Genomic DNA, 10697 nt, shown 5'->3' with positions numbered 1-10697 from the left:
TTAATTGTGTGTTTAAAGAATTGTATTCATGCAACTTATTTAAGACTAAAATTCTCTACCAAGTATACCTCGATATAACAGAATTTGGTCAAACAACTTGAATATCAATTTGTGTGGCAGTTATTACAGTATTGATCAAAAGGTATTTCATTAAATTGAAGTGTATAAATATTTTGTACATCTTAATTAAGTGTAGGCCAAGAAACTTTACTGGATTCCAAATTAGGTAGTTCCACAGGTGTAATTATAGCTACTATACAGTTTAATGGAGCATTTACTTGTTTTGAATTAACAAAATATCCATCCACAGCCATTTTTTTCAGTGCCACCTAAAGAGAGCTAACTCTAACTACCTCTGCATTTGATAGGTAAAATTATTCTCTTACATGATCAAGAGATGTTACTGTTACTCACCAATAAAGTAGTTGTTTCCTAGCGTGAGTATTTCCTCAGAAAGAACGAGTCCACCCAGTGCCTGCAGGAGAGTAACACTTCTGCCTTCTATAAGTGAGCACTGATTAAATCCAGTTGTTGTAACTTTCCATAACAAGATAAGAGAAGCTGTGGCATCTTGCCTTATTCTAGGCAAGAATGATAAAAATAATCACATCATCTCAAGGGAAATTGGTCTCATAAAACACACATAATTTCAAATGAAAAGCAAACAGACAAGGCTCAAATATGCAGAAAGGCTGAGTTTTTGCAAATAAACTATGTGCGTTAGCAAATGTAAATATGTTTATTAGCAAACAATTTTCACAGCAGTAGGGGTAGATGCATGCATTCTACTTCCAAAACATTCCCCATACAAAATTCTTCATGAGTAAGATCTGATTAACGGTGTACCTGAAAGCAGATACAATCACTGATAAAATTATTAACAGGATTCTATGACAGTTGACTTCACTGACCCAGGAGAATCTACCCAGGCATGTATTTTTATGTATTCTTCTTGTCCATTAACTTAGAGAACCATCTTAATGCCCAGTTAATGTGGTCTATAATATAACACAGCACAAAAGCAGATTCTTTACTCATAGATAATGTAAATAAATATCTTATATTTATATAACTGATTGCCCAACTATGACTACATCCCTAATAATTTTAAGTGGTACTGGTTCCCTCTGCTAGTGCTCATGTTAACACGTAGTCAAGGTAGGAGACTGAGGCCAATTGAAATCTTGGATTTTCTGTTGTGTGTTTTGTTTTTTTTTTAACACATTGGATAAAATGTTCAGAACAATTTATTCTTGTAAATAAAATGAGTCAGGCCATGTTATGAAGGTCACTAAGATCTGCAGCGAGTTGCTGGATAAGGAAACTTGCTGCTTAAAGTAAAACCACCTAAGGGAAAGTAAATCAAGTATAGTCAGTCTCACAGGATTTCAGAAAATTTTCAGAAGCACCATGCCAATAACTTACTTCTACTGTTCTGCCCTTTTACTGCACTGTTTCCATACCTAGCTATGAAACGTGTGAAATATGAATCTTACTGTGTATCTCGCAAGTATCCAGATATCTGCATCAGTTGTCTGAAAGAACTCCAACTAGGATTGAACAGATCTCCAAAGGCTCAACATTCAATGTATATAACCATCCAAAAGTCAGAAATTAATCTGAATCTCTATTTATGGGAAATAGGGCTGCAAGTCTCATGAGAATCAAGGGCTCTTGTAGAATTTCATCACATACAGGTGGTTTTAGCCATGGTAGAAATACAGTAAGAGCAGCCTTTCCCATTTCCATGCTTTTGCTTGCAGTTGGAATCAAGAACCATAGGCTTTTATTAATGTTATTCATGCAAGGATAGAGCCTCTTACAGCTGGAGTGCTTGAGGCTCAAATTTCGGGCACTATTTTGTGTCTATTTTTAATCCAAGTTGATGTATGTATTTCTAACAACTTCATGTAATCTTAATATGAGAGCAAGGAGTGCCACATTCCATTATCAGAATTAATGGAATCTTACTAATCTCTAGTGACTGTTCTTTTAGAAATGGTTGTCAGATGTAGTACATCTGCATTTAAACACAGAAAGTATGGAAAACTATTACAAATGATTGGGAAACCGTGGCAATTCAGCTTGTTAGCAGCATAAATACATGCCTATTAAGGGATGGCTTGGGGGGAAAAAAAGGTTACTACCTTTTCCAAATCAGCTGCCAAACACAACTGACAGTGCAAATGATTTGTGCTCATTTGATTTTTTTTCTCCTTTAGTGTGTCTCAGTACATCCATGAGCCCTCCTAGGCTCCTCAGAATTGCCACCTTCTTAGCAAGACTCAGATTTCTTTCAGACTCTACTAGACTCCTTGAGAGTACTTGTGTTTGGCTTTTTAATATATGATAGAAAAGTAGTGGCAGCATGCTTGTGAAGCCCATTCACCGAAGGCATCTACTGAAACAAGACAGCTAATGTCTGTGCAAGTTGTATCCTATTTCTCCTTTCTTACACGCTTTCATGAGGAATAAAATTCAACAACATTAATATTTAAATTGTCACCACTGGGCATGATTTAATGCCCCAAAGGGATGAACAGACTAGGTCCCTCTTAGGATTTCTTGTTACAGGTTCTTAAAGACTCAAAGTGGACCCTGTTTCAAAAGTTAACTCTTTTCAAAACCATCACAAAATAAGAAACTATCTGGTGTCTGGCTGATGTTTTAAATGGAAATGGAGATCCTGGACCATAAGATGGCAACATGAAAAAGGAGAAGGTAGTATGCTATTCCAGGAGAAGTCTAAAATGACCCATCTGGCTATCTGGCACCCCTGGCAGACATGCAATTAAAGCATAATAGTATCTGATGCATGATCCCAACAATCACACTGATTGAGCCTGGGATCATGACAATCAAATAATCATCCTGGGGCAGTTCTGACTTGCTGGTAGCTGATTGGGACCCTTCTGGGGATCCAGCCTGAGGATGGTCCCTGCATGGTGCCATGCAAACCAACAACAAATATATTACACATTTTTTTCATGTTTATCTGGATTTGATGGCTCTATAAATGTAGCCAGTTGTCATTTCTGCCATTACAGTTAACAACTTAATCACACTAGAAAAATAATGTGCCAGGGGTTTGGAAGACAGACAGTTTTCCTTTCAAGACTACTGGAAATAAATTCAGTATTAAACACTGCCATAAAAAATGTGTGTACATTCCAAGTTGATTTGACAAAAACATATTCTTACTTGATTGATGTGTTCTGGGGAACTTCAAAGGTGATAAGCCGACCTCCAGCAGAGTTGTTAGAACTGGCATTTCCACAAGCCACGTCTGGTATTATCTGAACAGAATAAAGACTGATGAGGTTTTTATGTTTCTTTTTAACTGTAAAGCTAAACATATCATGGGGAAAAGGGATACAAGAATGGCACCAGTACCCTAACCTTGATCAGGGCAGACACTGAATGCTTTGTTATCAATATGCATGTGAACTGATATTTTTATGCAATCGAGGGTATTCTAGAAACTCATTTCAGTGAGCATTTACTATGAGAGGTGAGGTACTGCATTAATCTTTGGGAAAATGATAAATCAATTTATATTACTATGGGAATCCTACATTTATTTGATAAGCCAGTGAATCCATGGAGTAGATAATAGATGATCCCAGTTGATCTACTGATACGATATTTCAACTGCGCTTATAAAACAATAGTAATTTAAACAAAACAACAAACCCACGGACTCCTCACAGAATACTCTTCAGCTTTATCCCAGCAATAGCAATAATGAATCTCACAATGAGAGGCTTTCTGCAAAAAAACGAAGAATCCATTCTCTACCTAAAGAAATTAGTAAAAATAACTGTGCTCAGTTTGTTGCTCAAGTCACTTACCTGCCTAATAGGAATCAGTTTGCTATTAGCTAAATGTACACCTTTATGGACACTTGTTACATTACCATTTTACAGGCCCTTCATCTCTCTTCAATAGTATTATCTACATTTCCAAGAAGCCATAAAGAAAGCCTTTCAAAATAATATGCTATAAATTGCTGTAGATTATGTTGGTCTGCAGCAACAATGCAGCAAAAAGTTTTTCTTTAAATCATTTTTAACATATCCCTAAGAAGATGTAGTGTAAGCCAACTTTTTTCACATTTGCCAATATGTATGAATAACAATCTTCTAAAAAAATTCTTATTCCCCCCCCTCCCCCAGTCATATGGAAGAGCCCAGTTAGCCACAATAAGCACAAATGCATTTCTGGGTCAGTTTAGTGCATTACCAACCAATACAAATCTGAATTCCTCTTCAGTTTCAAGCAGCAAGTTGAATAGCTCTTTAATTTACAGAAACAAGGAATAATTTAGTTGCATTAGTTGAAAGAAATGCAGAAAAAATAAATGTTACTATTTATGAATCTTGTAAAAATTGTGGAGATTATATTCAAAGCACATCAAACCAAAATTAATCTTGCCAGCAGCCTTCCCTTTATATTTGCCAACACACAAACTGCATTCATTTTCTGTGAGTGTCTGATTTTTAACAAACCTATGGGAAAAATATCAGTAACAACTCTGTTTTCATGCAACAGAACAGTGAAATCTAAAAACATAAAGTAGTAGAATTGAGTGATGGCTAAGTGCACAATTTTATATACCAGCAACTTGAAACAAATCAGAAAAACAACGATCTGCACAAATTCATTAACAATCTGGAAGCTGGGATAGACTGCACCCTCAGTAAGATCACAAACGACACCAAGCCAGGCAGTGTAGCAGATATACTGGAGGGTAGGGCAAGGATTCAGAGTGACCTAGAAAAAAATGGAGGATTGAGCCAAAAGAAATCTCATGAAGTTCAACAAGGACAAGTACAAAGTCCTGCACTTAGGGCAGAAGAATCCCATACACTGCTACAGCCTAGAGACTGACTGGCTAAATAACAGCTCTGCAGAAAAGGACCTGGGGGTTATAGTGGACAATAAGCTGCATATGAGCCAGCAGTGTGCCCTTGTTGCCAAGAAGGCTAGCAGCATCCTGGGCTGCATTGGTAGGAGCGTTGCCAACGATTGAGGAAAGTATTCCACTCTATTCAGCACTGGTGAGGCCACATCTGGAGTCCTGTGTTTGGTTCTGGGCCCCCCACTATAGAAAAGATGTGAACAAAATGAAGAGAGTACAGCGGAGGGCAGCAAAAATGGTGAGGGGGCTGGGGCACATGACTTCTGAGGAGAGTCTGAGGGAAGTGGGTTTATATCAGTTTGGAGAAGAGAAGTCTGAGAGGGGTTTGATAGCAGCCATTAAGTCCCTGAAGGGAGGTTCAAAAGAGGATGGATCTAGACTGTTCTCAGTGGTGACAGATGACAGAACAAGGAGCAGTGATCTCAAGCTGCAGGAAGGGAGGTTTAGGTTGGATATTAGGAAAAACTGTCTCACTAGGAGGATGGTGAAACACTGAAACAAATTACCTAGAGAGGTGGTGGAATCTCCATCCTTGGAAGTTTTTAAGGTCTGGCTTGACAAAGCCCTGGCTGGAACAAACAAGTTGGGGCTGGTCCTGCTTTGAGCAGGGGGTTGGACTAGATGACCGCCTGAAGTCGTCCCTTCCAACCCTAATTTTCTAGGATTCTGTGATTACTTTATACTGCCCCAACATAAGGGATAATGAAATAAGTTAGATAACCGAGTAAAATGTATCATTCTGTTCGGTGCTATAATAAAAGAACAAACATTAAAATTCATTTGGAGGTATGGGGGAAAGAAAAAAGAACTGAAAATGTGACTACAAAAGGACAGCCCAAAAATAAAAGGCTGGAGATGGCAAAATGAACATTAAACCAAACAGAAATACTCACTACAATTAAAAATTTTTAGCAAAGGCCACATAAATCCAAGCATTTCAATGCTAACTGAAGGAGCTGGGAGACAATGTGCAAAGCTTAAACAATTGTATTTAGAGAGCAGGGGCCAGTTAATGCAGGCCTAACTAGGAACTCCAGTTGTGCTTCAACTCCGGAGCCCTGCCTGATTGATCTGATATAATTATAACCTAAAACAGTAGGATCCTGAAGCAAAGCAGGATTTAATAATGGCAGAAAAATCAACATTTTTCTATTTAAGTCCTTCGACTTAAATCAGACAAAAGCACAAGCAGCAGCAGCATCCTTCTAGCACTGATAAGAAATGAAATGGTGTCAGAAGCAGCATATCCTTAGCCAAACATGAGCAAGACAATTTGGCATCCAGAAGAGAGAAGGCATTACAGAGAGAACTTTACTCCAGCAACAGGGTTGTATAAAAGGTTTCAGTCAGTCTATGTTCTGAAATGTTTTACTAAACTTAAAGACCTGAGAATAAAGGCATGCAAGACCAATGTATTTCATTAACTAGAGAAAACTCAACCAGAACATGAAGAACATCTAGAAAAGGAGCTGAAAGAGCTCAGAAGCTAGTGAAAAGGGGGCAGCAGGAAAAAAGTTGAATTAAAGGACTCTAGATAGAAGACACATACTGTACTACATGCCCTCCAAAAAAAAAAATGCAGACATTGAAATTTCTATGACCTATATTGTCCAATTCCACAGCAATAAAAGAGAGACACGCTTGTTTTACCTCCTGCAATAACACCACATTTTCCTAAAATATCTCTGTAGCATTCAGATAGCACATAGCCCTTAAACCAACAAGGAAACTCCTAAAAAATGCTAATTGCTACAACACCAATGATACAGGTATTTTAGTCACCACTAGAAATATAAAATCTTTACCAGCCAAAGCCCCGAAGGAACTGCTTACAAGCTCTTCAATCATCACAGAAATAAGCTTTTCAATATGTACTACAGGATTTAGAACAGTTATATGTCCATATCTGCCATCAAGACTATTTACCAGTAGACTAACACATACAAAATGAGTACAATCAATCTGGATTGAAATCAAACTCTTTTTTCAAAAGGGACATAATAATCCAGAAATTACATTTCTGTCTCTCCAGGCCCACCATATATCTGCCAAAAAGAGAAAGCAAAGTTGATGGGAGGATGGATTTACCCTTAGAATCCCTTAAAGAATGAGAAAGGGGAGCAAGAAGGAGATCAGAAGATTATCAAACTCCCTCTTTTACCTGAGGGGAATCTGCTTAGGAAGAAAGCAAAAAGAAATCATGCTGGAAGATCCTGAAAGTGCTCTGCAGCCCAGAGAAGGTAGATATTGAAGAGGACAATGCTCAGCAATAGGATAACAAAGCAGAGCTCCACAACCAACTTAGTTACAAAAGAAGATTAAAGGATCTGAGATAAGTTTATGGAGGAGAAAGGACGACAAAAAAGGGATGCGATGCATGGAGCTGTTTGTTCTTCACAGGGTGCAAAACAGTGGAGGGCATTGCTTTTTCCCATGCTTCTGGGCTTTGATGGGTACCATATGAAACCACCAAGGAATTGGTATAGACTGAGAGGTGTTGTGCCTTCCTTTGGCCCTCTTTCTTGGATCCATCAAGCATATTTAATGTTGCAGTGGTGGGACATTCACAGTGAATTTGTTTTACCCATGATAGTTTAGGGTGTGCTTGAGCGATGTGCTTTGTTGTTGTGCCACAGGGTTGTTTGTGTAGCATTTAGGAACAAGTTAAACAAGCACTTGTGTAGGATCATTTAGACAGGGATGATCCTGTCTTGAATAGGGAGTTGGTCTAGATGACCTTCGGAGAGCCCTTCCAGCCTTACTTTTCCTATGAAATTGGGAGGCTGTGTTCCTATTTCTTGGGCCCCCTGCAAAAACAAAAGAATACACATTGCACAGATATTATCCTGCCTGGATATCACAATTAAAAGGAGCAGAGGTGCATTTCAGGAGGTGTGGAAGTACACATGAAAATCTGAAACATCAAGATGCTACTTTCATGGCACTATATTACTCTAGAACACTAAGAATATTTGCATTTAATGATTTGAAAGGGAGGACTACACATCAAAGAATTGCTAAATCTCCATTTAGGCTTATAGACATGATCTTTAATGGCATGAACCATTTCTAAAAATTCCCCCACTTACCAACTTAATACTACATTAACACATAACAATTCACTTTTTATTCATATTTCATGATCCAATGCCCATCCTTGCCTGTTGATCCAACTGTGAATCCCTAGCACACACCAGGCTATGTCATCATAGTTAATCACAAAGCACCATGCAGTGAACTTGCTTAATTTTGATAGTGTTTACAAAAGTTCACATGCACACACACACCTCACTCTGGGTGCTGCAAGATACTTTTTAGGGGGCTGCACAATATTAGAACTGTTAGATGTATAGACACCTACACAATTCACAAGTTAAACACAGAGATTTCAAATAGGAATCCATAATGTCAAAAGCATTCTGACCTTTTGTAGTCTTTCTGAGTTCCTTAAAACAGAAGAATTGTTCTAGCACTTTTCCATTATCCAAAAATCAGTGAAAGTTAAGAGCTGGTGTTTTCTCAGGGGTCTAATACTGGGTGTCTTGTGTCTAAAAAGTTAAAAACCATTGGTCTAGATCAGGGGCAGGCAATTATTTCAGCTGGAGGGCCACTTAACAAGTTTTGGCGAGCTGTCGAGGGCCACAAGAGTAGCCCTGCCCCTTGACAGGTGCCCTGCCCCCTGGTCTCCATCTTGGGACATAACTTCTTACCTTTGCAACCGAAACAGTCCAGCTGTGGTGTGTCCTTCAGCCCCCTGGGCACACAGTGGGATGGGGTGGCTCTGCAAATCGACTTCCTTTCTAGCCAGCCCAAGTGGCAGGTGGCTTCCTTCCAGCTGCTGTTGCCACCCGCCCCAGCCCTGCAGTACCGGCGGAGACTTGCACTGCACAGCCCCGATCCCATGTACCCTACGCTCACCCACCGAGGCTCAGCAGCTCCGGTGCAGCACAGAAGCTGTTGCTCAGAGCAGAGGGTAACTGGCCCCTCCCCCTACTGCTGCTGGCAGTTCCCTGCTGCAGCCGCCTAGAGCCCACACTGGGCTGCCCTGTGTCTGCTCTGTGCTGCCACCACTGCCCCACAGGGCAGCCCATAAGCAGCGGTGATGGACATAGATGCAGGGCAGCCCCACACAGTCTCCAGGCAGTTGCAGCAGTGAACTGCCACCAGTGGGAGGGGGAGGGACCACTTTCCCCCCCACGCCAAGCAACAGCTTCTGTGAATAGATGCTTATCTATTCTGATGTGGGGGGAAGGTTTTCCATTTTAAACAGTAGCATGCTGTTTTCCTTTTGCTGGTGTTTGGCTGCCCAGAAGGGAAGGCTGGTATTAAGCAGTTGCTTGCTGCATTTTAAGTTACACTGGTGGTTGTGGTTGGAACTGTAAGGGATGGTTTTTGCACATCGCATTGGTGCTTTGGGGTGCTTCGGGGCACACAATTGCCTCAAGCCCTGCTGGGGTCAGACTCAAGGCAGAGTGTGGGGCCACAGAACCCAAAACCAGGGAGAGTGTGGGGCCAGAGGCCTAACGAGAGCCAAAGCAGGATTACTGCCTGAGGAGGGCCGGGAAAGGGCTGAGACGCAGAAGCCAGGTCTAGTACAGTGGGCCTAGGCTAGGGGGACCAGCCAAGAGAAAAAAGGGGGCTGAGGCTGGGAAGAATAAGTCTTGACAAAGATATCAAGACCTGAGGTAGCCCAGCATCGGATTAGCCCCAGATTAAACACACAATTAGCCTGTGAAGGTAGGGTGTGAGACCAGGCTTGGAAAGCCCTGGGGCAGCCTCCCTTCCTTCAAAGGACTATAACATCAAGTCATGGTGGGCAAGCAATGGGAAGAGCTCCCCAGTAAGGCAGACCAAGCAAGGGCAGAGTGGCCACCAGGAGGGGCATTCCCCTGGGATGAGCACCTCATTATATAAGGTTAACAAGTGCTAGTGATCAGACAAGTTATGAGTTAATACTGTCTCTAATGTGCAATGCTCAGACCTCCTGCTAGAAGGCTGGTGAGCAGGGTTGTAGCTAGGGGCTGCAAGTCCGCTCCATTCCCGACCCACTCACTGGCTCTCTAGCCACAGTGTTTGGAAGGGCAGGGGTGGAGAACTGGCACCACACCTCTTGGATTGCCCCCAAATCACCCTGCTGCCTCTCATTGGTTCTTGGGTCTCCTCTGCACATGCCCAATCAGCCCCTCCATCCCCAGATCATCCCCCACCCTACCACCCCAATCAGCCCAAAATGATCAGGGACTTGCAAGGCAACCCATATGAGAAAAGGCTGAGGGACCTGGGCCTCTTTAGCCTAAAGAAGAGAAGGTTGAGAGGGGACTTGATAGTAGCTCCTCTATATCAGAGAAGTGCATCAGGAGCTCGGTGAACAACTGTTAACTAGCACACCCCCAGGGAAGACCAGGACCAATGGATACAAACTGCTGGAAGGCCGTGTTAGGCTTAATACCAGGAAAAACTCCTTCAGTCAGGGTGCCCAGATTGTGGAATAAACTCCCTCCAGAGTGGTGTAGTCACCTACCCTGGAGGTTTTTAAGAGGAGACTAGACAGTCACCTCGCTGGGGTCACCTCACCCTAGTTGCCTTCCTGCCTAGAGTGGAGCAGCTGGACCTGATGATCTGCAAGGTTCCTTCCAGCCCCTAACAATCTATGAATCTATGAAAAATATAAGTGGCAGCAGCAGCAGCAAGGGGAGGTAAGAAGCAGCCTATGCCAGTTTCATACACCTACCTAATCCATTCCCCACCAGGCCCTGCAGCTACCCAGCAGCTCCTT

General features: G+C 41.5%; 1 protein-coding gene across 1 annotated transcript in view; it reads right to left on the bottom strand.

The window, feature by feature from the left end:
* DNER (delta/notch like EGF repeat containing) overlaps positions 1–10697 on the bottom strand; it is a 397048-nt gene that overhangs the window by 261021 nt on the left and 125330 nt on the right. The window contains exons 4-5 of the mRNA XM_019503073.1: positions 3202–3296; positions 415–581 (exon numbers count right to left, since the gene is read on the bottom strand). Coding sequence (XP_019358618.1) covers positions 415–581; positions 3202–3296 — 262 coding nt within the window. The remainder of the gene's footprint in view (positions 1–414; positions 582–3201; positions 3297–10697) is intronic.

Source organism: Gavialis gangeticus, unplaced genomic scaffold (assembly GCF_001723915.1).
Source record: "Gavialis gangeticus isolate Ggan-Ray unplaced genomic scaffold, GavGan_comp1, whole genome shotgun sequence".
Taxonomy (NCBI): domain Eukaryota; kingdom Metazoa; phylum Chordata; order Crocodylia; family Gavialidae; genus Gavialis; species Gavialis gangeticus.
Note: the sequence above shows the minus strand (reverse complement) of the source record. Positions and strands in the feature narration are given on the sequence as shown.